The following is an 18,343-nucleotide window of genomic DNA, read 5'->3' as shown; positions in this document are numbered from 1 at the left end:
TAGCAAGGAATCCTTTTATGGACCAAGCTGAGAGCACATTATTAAAAACAAACAAAGAAAAACCCACACGCATTCCAGTCACAACTTTTCATCAGTTTTAATGAAAATAAACATTATGTTTAGAATACAAAACAAATAAATAACCAAGTATTTCATGCTGGACTCAGGCAACACATTATGCTGTCAGCAAGTAGAATGTGAAGGAGCACACCAGCATGTCAGCACTGCTGTTGCTTCTAGGAAAAGTTGGAACTGAACTTTTCTGGCCAGCGTAGTTTCCACTTGTTTTTTTCTCCTGCAGGTAAATTTGACTTATGCATGGTTGTCAAATTTACCTTTTTTGTTTTACACAAACATGTGCATATAAATTACAAGTTATAGACTTCATAATTATATTTACTAATTACATTTACGGAGATTTGTTTGACACAAAGGAAAAGTACATCTTTTATTGAAGTACTCTTTTATTTCTGTCTATCAATATAAGTTGGAGATGTCTATGGTAGCTGACTTAAAAAAATACAATTTCCTGCAATTTGTTTTGGCAAAGTGACTAATTATTCATAAAAATATTTTATGCTAAAGTTAAAGTTGTCACCTAGAATTTTTTTTAAATTACTAATAATCAGCAGATAATATATCAAGTGCAAAATTATTTCAGGGTGTACCGATGTATGTCACTTTACTTATTCATAGCTGTTGAGCCATGATCCTGAAGATCTTTGAACTTTGCTGGTGAAAGAAAGCGATTAAGCTAATCCAATCTATTCAAAAAGTAAAACACTTTCTTTTTAAAATTGTTGGTTGAAGGAAACAAGGGAATGATAGTCAGTTTAACTTTATTATTATTATCGTTATTATTATTATTATTATTATTATCATTATTATTCCTGCAGGCGAAGAGAAAAAACAAGCTGTGGAATCACTGTAGTACACTCACTGCTGGATCTGGTGTTGCCCTCTAGTGGACACTCTGGGCAGCCATGAGCCTTTATGAAAACCCCTCCATACTATTTCTAGCAAAATAGACAGGTTATGATATTTAATTTTATATACAAACAGATAAATGTGAGGAGAAAAGCACAACACTTGTTTCTGCTATATTCAGGTGACACAAGCAGGATCTTAAGTTGCCACAGAGGAAAATGACTCTCTTTCATGCCTGCCATCCCCCTGCACCATATCTACAGGATCCACTGTCATATTCAGTCAGCCATTTGCCATTTTTTCCACAAACCACCAAATACACAAAGGATTCATAGACAATCAAATATTAGCCAATTCCCTAGTTACCATAGTTAGTAACAAAAAATATCAGATATATTCAAAATTGGGGATTTACAGTATTTACAAACAGTTGGAGCTTGGAGCAACTGTGTAAACAAGTGCCTCCTAAAACTGTCTTCACACTGAAGCCACATGCAAGATTCAGACTGAGAAGAAGAAAAAAGAGAAGAAGAAGAAAAACCCAGCTGATTTAATGCTCAACATGAGCATAAAACCATTTCACGTCTGTGTATTTTTTTGAGTAGAAAAAAAAAGAAGTCTTGGTGCTTTTCTTCATCAAAACTATTTACAAAAACAAAAAAGCCCCCGAAACTTTTTTGAATTTGGCTGTATGTGTTACAGCAACTTCAGTTCTGAAGGTGTTTGAGCTTTAACAACTAGACTTAACTTGGTCGAGAGCAAGTTAAGTCTAGTCTGTTTCTTTGACAAGAAAATCCATGTTACATGGGCTAATGCTCAGTCTTTGGTAAGAAAAGATGGCAAAAAGTTGAAGATACAACTTTATACAGTGCACAAAATAAAGCCAATCTACCCTTGGTCTTTCCTTTAAAGGGAATATTGGGATGCTGCAAAATCTGAACCTAGTGTATAACCCAGTAAAACTTGCCTGAAGCTTTTGGTGGGCTGATACCTGCAGCTGTAGTTAAAGATGAAGACTGTGCAGCGTGGTACCAGTTCTTAACTGGAACGGTTCCCCATGCTACGACAAGTGCACAGTTGTCTACTGCTAACCATCCCTGTACAAAATATAATTGTGAACTCTCAAGATGGCCGGCCTATGTCAGGTTGAACTTGAAGAAGTGACGTTGAATTTCTTCTATCAAAGAGCACAAGATGGTGTGGCGGAGGTGTGGTCCCGGGCGCGTCTGCAGGGGAGGAGTGGTGCAGTGGGCTCAACGGGGCGGTGCTGGAGATGCCGGTGAGAACCACTCCTCCCCTGCAGACGCGCCCGGGACCACACCTCCGCCACAGATGGTTTCCGGCATACTTAGCTTTACTTGTTCATCTTCATTTAGTTTGCAATTCAGATCATCACTCGTTAAACCTCGTAAAGCATAGTAACAAGTCACTGTATGTAAAATCGTCATTTCACCTTAGAGATTGTCTAGTGCAGAAATATGACAGACACATTGAGTGCTAAGGGAAGAACAAGTGCCACTGTGTGTTGTATGGCTTCAGTGTGAAGAAGTTGACATTGCTTCTTATTCACCGTGTGCTTCAGAGGTGGAATTCTATAAACGTTTACTCATACTTAAGAATTTCTGAGGGAAATGAACGTCCACATGCAGTCAAGTTACTTTTAATGATATGATTAAAATGCTCATCTAGACAGCTTTTTAGCATTTCTCTTGACTGAAGTAGGATCTAAATGCTTTTGTACATCTTTCACTAGTGTTATATACATGCTTCTGTTTGTATTTATCCACATATCCAGAAGATTGTTCTTTGTGTGTCTTTACGTGTCCCGGTGTGCGGGATTTATTTCTTCCCTCATTCTTCTTTTACATTCCACCTGAAGAAAAAACAGCAGGAAAGATTTTAAAATTGTAAAACAAACACAATTATAAAAAGTAATAAAATAATAATCAGCAATAGAATTCACGCCGCGTAGTAAAGGTAAGAGCATTTCGATACGCAGAATCTAAAGAGAATTAATAATCTGTAACCCTCTTTGTGAGAAAGAGACTCAGTTATTTTACACACAATACAAGAAAAGTCAGGCTCAAGTTGAGCAGCTCATACATAAAGAATATACATGTACTGAACTATTAGGATTTATTAGGTAAATAATCCATGTAATAAAAGACAAAAAGTCCAGGATAAAAATAAAAGGAGAGGTCAGGTCATCTCCTGAAATCAAATCTAAGGTTTCCCTCCATGACAGCACTATTGCAGTGCGTCAGCATTCAAAATGCCAGCACCCTGGAGCTGTAACGTCCACTCTGAACGGGCCAGTTTTTGACAGTTAAGTTAGTGCGTCGCATTGATACCTTATGTTAATGTTTGTACAGTAAGTAAAACTTCTCAGGATGATGCCTAAGTGTTTCCGTTTTGCATTTGTATTACCAAATATTTTGATTATTTTGAGCTTCAAGTCATTATATGCCCCCAAAAAATGAGGTCAGTTGACTACTCGTGTATATAATAAATAACTACACATGTTTCACTTGATTGTGTTGGAGCAGTTCGTGGAGGGACTTCTACCAGGCACTGAATGGGTCCACTGCCAATGCCCAGCTGGCTTGGACCCAGTGGTGACGCTGGCAGAGGAACCCCCAGCCGAGAGAGCACTACGCATACACATAGGGCCAGTGGGACTGCCACAACCAGTGGCGGGCAGTCAGTCAGTCCCAGGCCCAGCCCAGAGGAGGAGGCTCTAGGGTCCATCTCCATCATGACCTGCTGCTTCAGAGGCCCCAAACACAAGCTAAACAATATATTGTATGTAGTGTCACGTTTGCTGTTTTGCCCTGGCAGCTAAGGACACTGTGCCCCACCCACTGAGAGCAACATGAACGTAGGGGCAGGAGTGTTGAAGGTGTTGGAAGCCAGGAGTTTGGGACACATCCCACTGATGGAGCTGCTCCAGGCAGCTCACTATAACCCGATGACAGGGCATATGGAATATAATAATGACCTTCTACCTTAAGGTCGTGTTTGAGTGACTGGCCCGAACCTCATCAGGCCATTTCACCAGAGCACACAGGGATATTGCTTTCTATTAGGTCTGGTAGATTATGCAACGTGATATTCTGAAGCAGTTTCTGTCCTGGATCAGGTTGAACTTACCCTGTGCTCAGTAAAAATTGAATGTTATATCCATATTCACTGCTCTGGTAATATCCTCCTCCAACACACAAACTGAAATCACCTGATTGTAGTGCAAGTGCAACTAGAATTGATACGTGAGATCGACAAACAAGCAGACTAACAATTTCAAGGAATGGGACAACCGGTTCTTGACTCCCCTCCAGAAATGTGACAATGCACAAGCTTATTGAAGTGATGCAATAGCATACAACATAAAAGCTAAAGGTGCTGCAATGCCATATTAGAATGTGTGACATGGTACAGGAGCACGGGATTTTTTTTAGCAGATATCTTAACTTCAACTTTTCAGTATTGTTCTCATTTCTTTTGATGACTTTGCTGAGCTTGCATGTCAGTCACTAGCAACAAAATCCACATTTTGTAAATAATTATTTGTTTCTATGTATTGAATACAAACGCAGACACCAAATGTTTCACCTTTTATCACTCTAGCTGTCCTGCAGTTTCTGCACAAGTCTCCTCTTCCTCCTCCATTCTTTCCTCCTCCTGCTCCATGTCCTCCTCCATCGTCTCCTCTTGTCCTGTAGCCTCCTCACGAGCTGTTAGAGTGCAGTATTGTCGCCCTCGCTGCCTTTGGCCACGTCGCACCTTGCGGCTAAGGCCTTTTCTCTTTGTTCCCAATGAGGATGACTGAGATGAACAAGAAGATGAAGGGGAGCACGGTTTGGACTTTAACGGTGGGCTGTGTCTCTGTATTGAGGAAAGGGAAGGAGGATGACTGGGATCAGTGTGGCAACCTGAGGAGATGCAAGGAGCCTGGTACTCCTGGTCTGGATGTGGGGCTGATGTGGAGGATGGACAGACTGTCGAAGAATCAGGAGCTTCATAGCAGACATCTTCCTCTGTGTTTGCAGGAACTCTTTGAGGAGAATCTAAGAAAACAGAAAACAATAATGAGCAAATTGCGTACAGTTTATTTGTGAACATTCTTTTTAGGGAGAAAATGAATCTTGGTTCTTTGTTTCTTCCGACCTGGGCCACTGCTGGTCTGGGACTCATCAGTCATCGGTGGCTCTGCTTCTTCCTGGATTGTTGGTACAGATGCTAGCAGACCTAACATACACACATACATACTTTATAAGTGCAATGTTGATTTAATGTCCTGTCTAATGATAAAGTGAGAAATCTTCTTATGTTGTCCCAATTATTTGTTATGCCGAGATATACTGTGGTAGCACTGTCATTGGTAGATAATGACATGACACTCCCTCCATGCACAAAGGTGTTTATTATTAAGGGGAAAAAATCCAAACTTAAATGGCCCTGTGTGAAAAACTGATTGCCCCCTAAACCTAATAACTAGTTGCACCACACTTAACAGCAGCAACTGCAATCAAGCGTTTGTGATAAACTGGTAGTCATTCACAGCACTGTGGAGAGATTTTGGTCCACTCATCTTTAGAGAATTGTTTTAATTCAGCCACACTACAGGTTTTTCGAGCATGAACCACCTTTTTAAGGTCATGCCACAGCATCTCAATCGGATTCAGCTCTGCATATGGCTTATTAGCAAGTCACAGGCACACAACAGCATCAGTACAGATTCTTCTGTTTAACTGACGCCTTCTTGGATTGTTAAATCGGGCCTGGGGTGTCTGTATATTTTGACTTGGGGTGTCTGTTTTTTATCAGTCTGTTCAGGTTATCGATAGACAGACTGTCATGTCATGCTGCTACTGTTACCATCTGTGAGGTGCATGAATGCAAAAACAAATTATGTCCAATAGAAGTCAATCCACAGAAGCCTCTCTCTTATTTGAATTGCACATTCCTAGAATGAATTACTGATGGAATTTTCAAGAAAAAATATCCTGCAGCGGGGTTAGGCCCACAGTTAAAAAATCTTGAGGTGCTATTCTTCTTATAGCAGTAGGAGAGCAACTGTTATAATGCCATTTTGAGTTTTCATAACGGAGATTTTTGTTGTGTTGCATTATTGTGCAGTTTTTAGAGTGGAATGGTCTGTACACCCAACACATCCCTGTATTAGCTTAATGGTGCACTTCAACCGAGACTGGACACTCTGCAGTCAGTGTTTGTACACAAGCTAGATTCCTGACAAACATACAGGAGCAGTAATGAAAGGCAGAGGCTTCAGGGAAGTAATTGCGTGACTCCATAGGGTCATGTAGCATGTATCACTATGGGATAACGCCACATAAGCCCCCAAGTTCATTTCATTTTTGATTTATTTAAATGTAAAACAGAAATAGTGCTTTTGATGTAATGATTACATTAACTATGTAATATATGTACAGAAAATGCACTGTGATGTGATATATGTCGTAATCCAGGGAAACAAATTCTTATACCAGGACCAGTGAGATTCTACTCATATTGCACTGCCCTAATCCAAACCAATCTCAACATGAAGGGAGTGGCACACTTTGCCCTTTGGTATGATGACTTACTGAGTCCTCTGTAGTGGGAAAGCTGCTGGTAAACTTGTTTCATCCTCTCAATGTTAAGCCTACTACTCTCTGCATGGTTGATCATGGGTTTGGGGTAATCCACTCCCACCACACAGTTGGCTGCTTTCTGTAGTGACTCAGGGGCGTTCCATGGCTCATAGATATACCGGTTCGGGTAGTCCTTAAGAATGGGGATGTAATGCCTGCAGAGATTTCAAAAGAATATAATCTGAACTTTAATATGGCATGTGTTTCACTTCAAATCACTTTAAGTCAGCCTATAGCAGAGCTTAATCATCCATTCCAGAATTTACAGACATTTTTAATCCTTTTCACATGAGTGCATTACGACATCAGTTATCTACATGCTCAAAAGCCCCTGACGTCAAGGGACTGTCACTGCTAGACTGTCACAAAACAGGCTAACAAGCAAACAGAATTGATTACATGCTACCTCCCCTCAGAGGTAATGATGTGTTCAGAATGTGATGGTACGAGATACCTGATGTAGTCTCCCGTCGGGTCAGTTCTCCTTCCGAAGCCAACAGGACAGTAGCAGTGGAAGAACTGCTGAAAGAAAGCACTACAGGACAACCACATCCAGCTACCAGCATTCACACTCCAGTCTGCATCCAGCAGCATTTCCTCAAACACCTGCAGGAACACAGAACCAGATTGCAAGGAGCACTGTTACCGTGTCTTATAAGGTCAATTTACCTGTTCATCACCTGGGAGACAACAGGTTTCAGATTGAATGAAAAAACAGACAGTCCTACTTTCATGCCGCTCTCCCAGCTGATCCACAAGTCTCCCCTGGTGAGAAAGCAGGCCACAGCGTGCCGCGCCAGGTGGTGGATCCAGCCCTCTTGTCTCAACTGGGTCATAATGGCGTCGATCCAGGGGAAACCAGTTCGACCCTCAGCCCACTTGGCCAGTGCTTCTGGGTTCTGGTCCCATGGGATCTGGAAACAAACATGTTACATAGTAAGTAACTGTGTTTAGACATATATTTAGGCTGATAAACATGTTACCTGTACTTATAAGCTGAGAAATCAACTTTTCAGTCTCTCTCACCTAGTTCCAAAATTGATAATGCAGCTGTTTATCTTTTTTTTTTTTTTGGGGGGGGGGGGGGGGGGGGGCGTATTATAAAATGTCAGTTTGTGGCACTTTATCTAGAGACAGGTGCTAATAACTCTTTTACCTACAGTAATGCTTATTTATACATCCACTCCCTGCAAAGGTTCACCTGGACACAGATGGGGTTTCCATCCATACGGTCAAAGTTTGGGTTGTTGGTGGCTGCAGTGTAAAAGAATTCCCTCCATAAGAGCTGGCCGAACAGGGACAGAGGAGGAGTACAGCGTTTGCGGACCTGATGGAAAAACAGACAGGGGAAAAACTGGGATGAGAAAGTAATTCATCTTCAGTTAACACTGTGTTAAAACCCCATTAATGAGGGGTTATTGAAGTGCAAGCTAGTTTGGGAGTCACCACACCAAGTGCTCCAACTACCACTGGGACCACTGTTACCTTCACCCTCCACATCTTCTTGAGCTCTTCTCTGAGCAGTTGGCACTTCTCGTTTTCCTTTTTCCTGATGTTGCGGTCATTCGGAATCACTACATCTACTTGTCTATCAGCACTATGTCCGGTTAGTTAGCCACTATTATTTTGTCATGGGGTCTTGCCTGGTGTGATAGACCCCAGCCTCTATGGATCTTGTGCTCAATGCTTGTTCCTGTGCTGCCATGATTAGTGCCTCCGTGCTGTCTATCAATCCAGCTTTGTCCAGCCACTGATAGAGGAAGTGGCTGACATCCAGAAATCCTATCTGCCGGTGGTACATACCGTGCAGGGGCCTGTTCTTCCATGATGATTCTTCCTCTTGCTCCTCTTTTTTGGGTTTCTGCTTCCTCAAGTATTCATTGAGCATGCGGTTGGACATGGACATCTTCCTCATGTACTTATGGATGTTCGTTGTGTCATCCTTGATCGTGGTACTAACACTTACTAGTGTCTGGCCTCCTTCCTTCCGTTTGGTGTACAGTTTCAAGGTGCTGGATTAGGGGTGAAACCCTCCGTGCATGGTGAGTAGCTTCCTTGTCTTGACGCCACTGGCTTCCATCTCCTCCTTGATTACTTGATCACGGGCATGGTGTAGGTGTTGATAACCCAGCTCTTGTTCTTCCCATTCAGCGGACTCCTTAGGACTTGCCTGATTCTCTACAGGTATTTAGTGGTTGCGCGTTTCCTAGCAACCTCTTCGTGGTTCCCATTTGCCTGCGGGATTCCCATGTACTTGTAGCTGTCCTCAATGTCTGCAATGTTGCCTTGTGGTAGTTCAATCCCCTCAGTTCTGACTACCTTCCCTCTCTTTGTTACCATCAGACTACACCTCTCCAGTCTGAATGACACTCCACTGTCACTGCTGTATATCAGTAGTGAAAAGCTACTACCATCAATAGGAATAAAGCTCTTGTTTACAGGGAACGAATGGACAGTAACAATGGGCCAGAGATCCCATACTTGCGAAGCACCACCCACTGGATACGTCAAAGGACTCAGTCGAATGTCTTTTCCATGTCAACAAATCATTTCTTTAACTGGTTGGACAAACTCCCAGGCACCCTCGAATATCTTCGAAAGGATTTAGAGCTGGTCCAGAGGTCCGCAAGGAGGACAAAACCCAGATTATTCCTCCAGAATCCAAGACTCTACAAACAGATGGACTCTCCACTCCAATACCCTTGCATAGACTTTCCCAGAGGCTGAGAGAGTGTAATCCCCCTGCTGTAGGAGCACACCCCTCGGTGCCTCTTCTTAAACAGGGGAACTCCTTGGCAAAAGTAATTAAAAAAAAATTATTAAATTTTTTTTAAACTAATAAATACCTTAAAAAATAAACTGAATCACTGTCTGCTGGAAGTTCTGATGTAGTCAAGAGAAACATGCAATAACTATCCAATACAAATTTAGGTCAATGTAACATTTTAAGGCCTTTTTTAGATGAATATTAATTGAAGACATTTTAAACCACCCTTCGGTTGTTTTGAGTCATTTTATCTGTGACAGTACCTTCATGTAGAGCTCTCTCAGGTTGTAGTACAAAACTCTGCAGGACAGACACCCGAAACGCAGGTAGGGGCTGAGACCGGTAGGACTGGCATATAGAGAGCAGGTTTTAACACGGGAGTGCTCCAAGCTGGTTACCCACACCTAAAGAGACAGACACAATCAGGAATCATCATCTTCAAGCTGAGGCTGTATCATGTGAAAGAAAAAAAAAAAAAAAAAAAAAAAAAAAAGCTTGACCCCACCAGTGTGACCCCTCAGCCTCCTAGCAGATACACCTATGATATGAATTTGAAGCTCCTACAGCGCCTCATTTTTGAGTTATCACATTTACAAACTTAGCTATCCATGCTGTCCACAACACTTAAATTATGACTGTCCAACCACTATGCCAAAAAGTATTTTATATTTTATGATATATTCTCTCTAACCCAAGTGGGGTCACGCAAATATCTCATCAGCCTTTTACGTGTGAGGGGTAAAAACTGAAAAGAAGCAAGACAAGACTAGCTGTGTAATGCTTACAGAAATATGTGTAGTAACTCTAAATTAATTGCTACAGGTAAACAGAATGACTTGAAACAAACAGAGCACCTTAAAGACGCTAAGGCTTTCAGGAGTCAAAGTAGGGAGTGATTCACAAATGCAAAATTACAACGGAAAAAAAAGTATATCAATGAAAGCCTTATGGAGTCACAATCATGATATTATTTGGCTATATCACAATATACGATATATATCACCATATGTTTAAATAAACTACAAAAACAAATGTTATTTTCAACCATATAGTGGCTGAAATTGCACTGGCATACTCATTCAAATCAACCATTCAATGTTTTTTTTCTACTTTGAATACAAAAACCATCAGTTGCACACACAAGTTTCTCATAAATGACAATACTGCCACAGTAAGTCTCTTTCTGTGGTCAACACTAGACCTTTAATAAACAAAAGATCATAGCAACAAAAAAAACTACATCAAGCAAGAATTCATGAGACAAAAGTTAAACAAATGAACTTAAAAATGTTTGATGCATTCGCAGTGTGTGTGAGAAGAAAAAAAAACTCAGTGATCTACATGCAAACAGGCTTAATGTTGCCATGGCAACTTATACAAGATTCAAGAAAACTTTATTTGTCACATGCAAGTTTCCCTGCAGTGAAATGGACCCCCCCCCCGACCTTACATACACAACACAGACATCACATGGGGAGACAGGTCGGAGATCGGTAGTATTATGGAAAAACACTGAAATGTACACTACAATGGGAAAGTCCAAGAGGGGAAAAAAGAGACCTCTACTCATGCTGGGCTCCTGGGAGGACAGCATGAGAACAGAAAACAACAACACTCCTCTACACAGAAAGCACATAAATGTCCACAGCACAACATTATGGAGCACGTGACAAGCAACAGGGGTGAGGAGTAATCCGAAGCAAACACAGCAGCCATCTTGTATACTCGATTGTTACGATAAAACCATTTTAACCATCGTACACGGAAAAACTTGCATTACATCCGGAGATTACCAGGTAAGTAGGTATGGATAGCAGAGCAAGGAGGCAACACTGTCAAATTACTAATTTATCCCTATTCTGTGGGCATTTACTGAAAGTTTAAGAACAAGGAGGACAAAAGTAAACAAACAAACAAACAAACAAACAAAAAAATCAGCCAATGCAACTTAGCATTCAAAATAAACTCCTGGATTCTGGATTAGACCAATTAAAGCACTTTGACTTTAGCTTTACCTTTTTGTCCAGATGTTTACCGAGTCTGTCCAATGCCTGAGACTCTCCTCCATGCCACACAGCCAGAGGTAAACCATCTGTCCTGAAACCTGGGCACATCAAAATAAGTTTAAATACAGATCAATGTGTTAACTTTAGATTCAATAAATAAGGAAAGTAGAGTTGTGTAGTTTGCAAACCATTAATTATTTTTCTTAAAATCAGATTAAAAACATAAATGTTATAGAAAAACTTTACGTGAAAAGATAAATTATGCGTACCTAATTCTTCTAAAGAAGGGATACTGTATAGCTGGTCATGGTTGTCTTCTATTTTGGTGTGACATTTGTCCATTTGTTGCTGAGTGATGGGAGGCAGAGGTCTCCTAGGCAACTCCAGTCTGCTCACAATAGTCTGAAAACGCTTAAACGTCAGAGGAGGACTGTTGTTGTTCATCTCTATTATCCTGTAGCAAAACAGAAAAGGAAGAAAATTTGAGTAACACACAGCAACATATCTGTATCAGTTTACCAGTGGCCTCTCTGGGAGAGAAGTCTGGGAAATACAGTGTGCCGGCAATATGTAAAGGGGCTCCACACGGCGTGACAACACTATGCTCAGCCTTTGAACAAGTGATTAAAAGCAATGGTCAATTGGTGCGCCCTGATGTAACACTGACATTACCACATTTTTTAATGATTAGGGACAGACTGTATTAAGTGAGTTGCCAGATGTTGGTACCAAAAAGCCATCAGGAAATTATTTTCCAGGTGAACCACACGGTGATATTAACCCAGGAAAACACTGAGTAATGTTACAACAGTTAATAAACAAAACTATTAATGAACTGTTCTTAAGATGTAAGTTTGCAAGAGCATCTGTGTTTAATCAGCTAGCTGATTAATTTCACATATTTGTTATAGGATTAGTCAGTCACTTGAGTTCAGTTTGACTGAGCATGTGATTCACTTCCTGAATACAAAACTGAGGAAGGTATTCAAGTATCAACCAAAGACAGCAGAAGCTAAATCTAGGACATCACCTCAAGGCAGGAAACCCAGTCATCAGTTTCAGTATTAAAGGTGCAGGTCGACACTTTAATTCACAACTGCTTAATTTTAAAGCCACTGTTGTTGTTGTATGAGGTCAAAATTGTCATTTTCCAAATGGGCTTGACTATACGTAACTGAGAATTGGATTAACAAGTTAAAACAACAAACAAACAAAAGGAAAATGATACCTAAGTCCATAAGCTTGCTATCAAATACTGGTTGCAGCAGACTATGAAGACTTATTCATTACCTTTTGTTAAGGTAAAAGAATTACTTTTTAAAATTACTTCTCAAACACTTGTCAATAAAGAGCTCCTGTCGTTATACAAGAATGGACTGCTGATACAGGAAGGAAGAGACTAAATGGAGTTGCATAATACCTGCGTTTGTGGTGGGAATACCACTAGAAATCGACTAATTGTGTGGAAAACACAAACCTATCTAGGTTGTAGAGGGTATGAGAGTTTCTGACAATGGTCTCCACTCCAAATTCTTGGGCCAACTTAATGATTGCGCCATCCCTCTCTTTCCCGTAAGGCTCTGGGTCATATTCAAAGGTCAGCCTGGTCACGTTCCACTCCTGCAGCAAAGAATAAAAGAATTTGAAAAAAGGATGTTAAATAGTAACAATGATCAAAGAACTAATTAAATCTTTGGCTTTAACAGTTTGTAAGTCTTGTATAGATCTATCATGTGCCTACTTATAACCCAGACCACCAAGTCAAACTGTTGTATTCAAGTTGTGCATTCAAGCTTCGGTTTACAATGCCAAACTGGATTGTTCCAAATGGGTCAGTTTGAACAGAAATAAGAAGTAAAGAAAATGAAATGTATTTGACAGCCACTTCATCTGTTGTGTTTCCTGTTCACACTGATGGTAGCAGATGATAGCAGCGAAACACATGGCAGGCCTAAAAGAAACAATGGGCCAGAGAATTGGTTTGTTATAAGGTAGCATAAAATGTTACCTTATAACTAGATAAATGGTTAACAGAGAGCTAAATTGATTGTAATGCATTAGCTAAAAGCATTGAAAACATAGATAAAAGGTTTGGTTTTTGTATGCAAATGATAGACGTATGAATGTGAACTTGTTCAGTTCTAGATCTTTAATCTAGTTTTAGATGCAGAAAAATATTAGAACAGCAATTTCAGTGAGAAAAATGTAAAAATAAATATATCCCACATGCAAATTCTGCATCTGTACTATCTGAACATTCTTTGCAGATGAGGAATAACAGAGGAGAAGCAACTGACAGGAATACAGACCTTGAAAAGCCTGGGGAACACATCTGTAGGCTGGCCTCTGACTACAAAAAGCCTGGAATTGAGCTTCTTGAGACTGCTGTCCAGGTCCTCCAGAGCTTCCAAGAGAAACCTGCACAGACATAAACATGAACATAAACTCCCTTGTGGGGTGTTTCCAGTTTGCAGTGATCAGCACCTATGGTTCGTATCTATGAAAAGTGGTCCAAGGAAAGAACAGCGATGAACCAGTAAAAAAGGTGGCCGAGGCTCATTGTGCAGGTAGAGAGTGAAGGTTGTCTCTTGTGATTGTGGTCTTTATTTACAAAGTCAAGAAAGCAATGTTTTTCTTAAACATAAAAGAAAGATTTCCAGTCTCTTTTTCAGAGTGAGGAATGCAGCTTATTCAGTCGGGCTGCAACTATTCATTCAATTTGAATTTGAAATTAAATAACATGACAAAAAACCCTGAGCAATTTTTTTGGGTCAATGCTTTACTTAAAATCTTTAATGCTCAGTCATCATCATGTGATGCTGCAGCTTCAATCCAGCAGTGTTTGTTTTACAGCAAGGAAATCTACAGTAAGCCTAAAATATACAAACCACAGCTGTAGCTGCTTATCTGTTTAGGCAACAGAAACTGTGCGTAGTAGGCTACTCCGACCGTTTTGTCCCAGCAGGTAAGGGGACTTGGTTGCCCCATTTACTACATCAGCCGGAGACTGTCTGAGAGAGGTCAGATACAGTACAGTGGAGAGAAAGTGTCTGGTAATCCAGTGAGTGGTAGACTCCCTTTTTTTATTACCTCCTGAGACGCCCGTTCACCCTGTGCTTAGACCATGCGCCGCTGCAGTGGGACGTACTGATATCTGGCCCTAGAGACATTTAAGTTCAAGGTGGACGATAGGCCGGGGGTTTAGTCACATGGGAGGGGCTGAGAGTAGAGGCGCTACTCCTCCACATTGAAATGAGCCAGCTAAGGAGTTGCAGCTGATAATGTCCTACTGAGAGGATGTCCTGATGTAGACCCAGGACACACCGGAGAGATTACTTACTATTGGCTGGGCAGGGAAAGGCTCGAGGTTTCCCCCAATTGTTAAATTATTTTAGGTTTTAACTTTTGTTAAAGTAGCTGTCAATCAGCTTTGAACAGTGTGGATCATTCATAATCCACAGCACAACGTGCCACACATTTCAGTCGCAGCTTTTTAGTTTTTTGGATGTTAATTTGTCATATTATATTAAAACGTGAACATCTTTTATAGTAAGAGATTTTTTTTAAATATCATAATTAAGATCAGTTTATTTTAAGTGTTTGTCTTCTTGTCTGTTTGGAGTTAGGGCTGGGTGATATGAGGAAAATCTAATTTTGCAATTTTTTGTGGGCTATATAATGATACATATTGCGATACGTTTCAATAGCATCCTAAAAAAAGTTTTTTTCCAATCATATAGTGCCTAAAATTGCACTGGTATACTCATTCAAATCGACCATTCAATATTTGCACACAGATGTTTTTCACAAATGACAATACTGCCACAGAAAGTCTCTTTCAGTGGTCAACACTAAACCTTTACCAAACAAAATATAACAACAACAAAAAGAAAAACTACATCAAGCAAAAATACACAAGATAAAAATTAAATGACCTTAAAAAGGTACTCTTGTGCTTATAACATGTAAAAACCATAAAATAAAAATGTGCTGACCTCAAATTACAGAAACATTCAGAAACAACAGTGGCAGATATCAGAGCTGGTTTATTTAACGTTTTCTTTGCTGTGCGGGGAGACGCTGAAATGCCGCGTTTAAAACAGGCTTCATTTTGCAGTGGATGACTTTTCAGCTTGTTGGATAAATTAGTGTTACTGCTACTTTTTGCAGCAATGGTCTTTAAGGCATGTTTTGGTAATTATCACATTTTGTTCAACATCCTCCCAGTGAAATCCAAACGACAGCAAGTGTCATTCTCTCACTTATCTGAAACTCCTGCTGCCATATTTTTCCCTATCTGGTAGTATATAAACAGACATGCTCAGCACAGCGTGCCGGGTAGAAGATTTTCCGGTTGGGAGGCCGGGGGTTAATGTTGCATTCGCAGTGTGTGGGATGGTAAATGGTTAATGGACTGATTCTTTTCAAACTACTTTTCTACAACATGCCCCATTCACCCAATCACACCCATTCACAAAAGCACTTTCTTTCTATACTTAGTACTTCCTAACTTCATTCATACACATTCAGATTCCGATGGATGCATCGGAGAGCAACTTGGGGTTAGTATCTTGCCCAAGGATACTTGGCATGCAGACTGGAGGAGCCTAGGATTGAACCACTAACCCGCCGATCAGTAGGGGACCTGCTCTAAACGATGCGAGGTGCTGCATGATTCATTACTGAAGAATTGGATTAATGGGTTCAAATATCTTTATTGTTGGTTTTGACACTGTTCATTAAACAGTTCTCAAATTTAACATAATATCTGAGTGTTTCTTAGTTTTAGACAAGTCGGTTATTCAATTTTTTTTCCTCTAAACTTTTTTTTAGTACACTGGGAAATTAGTTGCCGTAAGTATTGATAATTCTTAATAATTACATATTAACATGTACAGCATTATAACTTGCTGTTTTCAGCAGCACAAATTTTTGCATCAACACAAAAGGCAAACTTCTAAATGCTGATTTTGTTGCTTTTGTTTATTGCAGCCACAACATACTCCTTTAAAGGCTTACAGACACAAAATATACACTAACTGACTTAAACACAGACACACACACACACACACACACAAAAACCACATACATATAAACAGACACAAAATCTAGCTCATCCAGGTGATATAATACCGTCAGAATGATTTTTGCCTTCTATTAATGTAAGAAAGCCTAATAAAGCCAAATTTAATTTATACCTTGATCTAGATTGCGTGTGTACCTTATTTTATTTGACTGACCTTTGACTGTACCTGAGATTGTTTTACTTTTTGCATATAAGAAATTTATGCAGTTAAACTTAAAAACCTTATAAATTCTATATTCCAATCCAATGAGCAGTTCTTTTTAAAAGACCTGTGGGGTTTTTTTTGTCTTTTACCTTTTAATATTTACCAAATACTCAAGTAACCAAGTAATAGTAATAAGTGATACAATAGACAGATAAACATAATCCATAGCTCCAGCACTACTATTGAGTGAACACAGTACTTTGTATTACCAAATACCCATATCCAAGCCACTAGTATATTATAACTAGAAAAAATTAAATTGATGAATATGCAACAACCTTAATATTATTAAATATATAGAATTTTAAAATACACTTTATAGTGGTATAAATTTTAACATAACGTATCAAACCGTTGCGCTTGAGAAGCACTGACATTTGAGGAATTTTGGATAAATGTGTTTATATATTGCCTGTAGTATACCTGTAGTAAACAGAAAGTACAGCGTTCTCTTCTGAAACGTGGTGGAGTGTTGACGTTTATGCAGTTATTCCAGCTATGTCGTGTTGGAGCGTCATTATCAATTAATTTACTATAGCAACCTCTATGTTTCCTTGGCAGGCGTGACAATGAATTATTTTGTAATAATTTTCGCATAGCTACTCACTAAGCAAATCGAAATTGACATCAACTCCCATAGTGCACCTCTCTCCGCTTGCGTGATTAACGGGCTTTGCCATTTCATGCGAACCTTTCTTTTACTCATGTTAAATGGACATCGTTGTCTCCATAGTTTCTGTACCAAACTGTTGTAAGTTAACTTGGTTAGCAGAAGCCTTTCAGACACCATCAAGAATTAGCTCCAATGTTTTTTTAAATGTAATTTTGAGTGTAAGCCGAACAAGAATGTACAGTATTTAATTTACGTTAAACACTTCGCCTTTTAAGTGGACATACTTGGCTGATATGCGACGATAAGTTAAAGTTGTGTATTTCTTCAATGGCGCTTAGCATTAATCGGGTTGCATTCTATGCTAGCATTAGCTAAATGACGTGGAGCCGAGGCCCAAGAGTAATGGATCGTGTAAATATTGACCTAGTAAATGCTCTTCCTGTATTTCACTGGGTTAAGTTAGCCTTTAATAACCCCAAACTGTCACAATATAAAGTCACAAACCTCCATCGGTTGATTCCCACGTTAGCAGCTCCAGCAAAAAAGGGGTCTAGAATATAAACACAGCGCACTGCGTCCGCTCCATTCAGGGCCTCCTGCAGCGCAGGATTATCGTGCAACCGCAGACATTTACGAAACCAGTGGACTGAATTCACCACCATTCTTATTTGTTATTCCATCGTTATAGTAAAATCCGAAAAAACAGGCGAAATTAAGCAAAAAGGTTAAAATCACTGACAACTCAACGACTCCCAACAAACTTTACTCACTGTCAAACGAAAACTGACACTCGGGGGCGTGGCCTGTTCTGTGGGCATGGCTATAGGTTAGGTTGTGTCGGTTTGCTGGTTGGACAGAATTGAAATCGTGAACATGAGTTACAAAACTGGAGATTTGTACTTGGTTGAAGCTGCAGATGCAGGCAGCATCGGTGAGAGGTTGTGTCACCTTTCTGATACAGACCAGCACGGGTGCCTGCAGGGATTTGGGGACCCGTGAAAACAAATATCACCTTGGGCCCCACCGTTTAATTTTGGAAACCATTCCAGCACTAACACTATAGCACATTGCAAACATGGATATATATT

General features: G+C 40.0%; 1 protein-coding gene across 1 annotated transcript; it reads right to left on the bottom strand.

The window, feature by feature from the left end:
- Positions 1-2,166: 2,166 nt before the first annotated feature.
- Positions 2,167-18,033, bottom strand: cry2 (cryptochrome circadian regulator 2). The gene is made up of 13 exons (XM_085359520.1): positions 17,760-18,033; positions 13,661-13,769; positions 12,829-12,971; positions 11,621-11,805; positions 11,361-11,449; positions 9,609-9,749; positions 7,780-7,905; positions 7,307-7,492; positions 7,033-7,184; positions 6,531-6,733; positions 5,092-5,172; positions 4,537-4,991; positions 2,167-2,800 (listed from the first exon to the last, which is right to left on the bottom strand). Exons 1-12 carry the CDS (start codon positions 17,915-17,917, stop codon positions 4,543-4,545), a joined length of 2,022 nt encoding a protein of 673 aa, XP_085215646.1. The 5' UTR covers positions 17,918-18,033; the 3' UTR covers positions 2,167-2,800; positions 4,537-4,542.
- Positions 18,034-18,343: the final 310 nt, after the last annotated feature.

The sequence above is a fragment of the Diplotaxodon limnothrissa genome, linkage group LG7 (genome assembly GCF_057381915.1).
Source record: "Diplotaxodon limnothrissa isolate DT_005_m linkage group LG7, D_limnothrissa_male_GT1.1, whole genome shotgun sequence".
Classification (NCBI taxonomy): Eukaryota; Metazoa; Chordata; class Actinopteri; order Cichliformes; family Cichlidae; genus Diplotaxodon; species Diplotaxodon limnothrissa.
The sequence above is the reverse complement of the archived record's forward strand: the minus strand, read 5'-3'. Positions and strand labels throughout refer to the sequence as shown.

Coding starts and splice junctions, on each gene's coding strand:
- cry2 (XM_085359520.1), bottom strand. CDS start 17,917: ATGGTGGTGAATTCAGTCCACTGGTTTCGTAAATGTCTGCGGTTGCAC. Junction 13,770..17,759: donor GTGGGAATCAACCGATGGAG/GTTTGTGACTTT, acceptor ATGTCTGTGCAG/GTTTCTCTTGGAAGCTCTGG. Junction 7,493..7,779: donor GAAACCCCATCTGTGTCCAG/GTGAACCTTTGC, acceptor GTTTGTTTCCAG/ATCCCATGGGACCAGAACCC.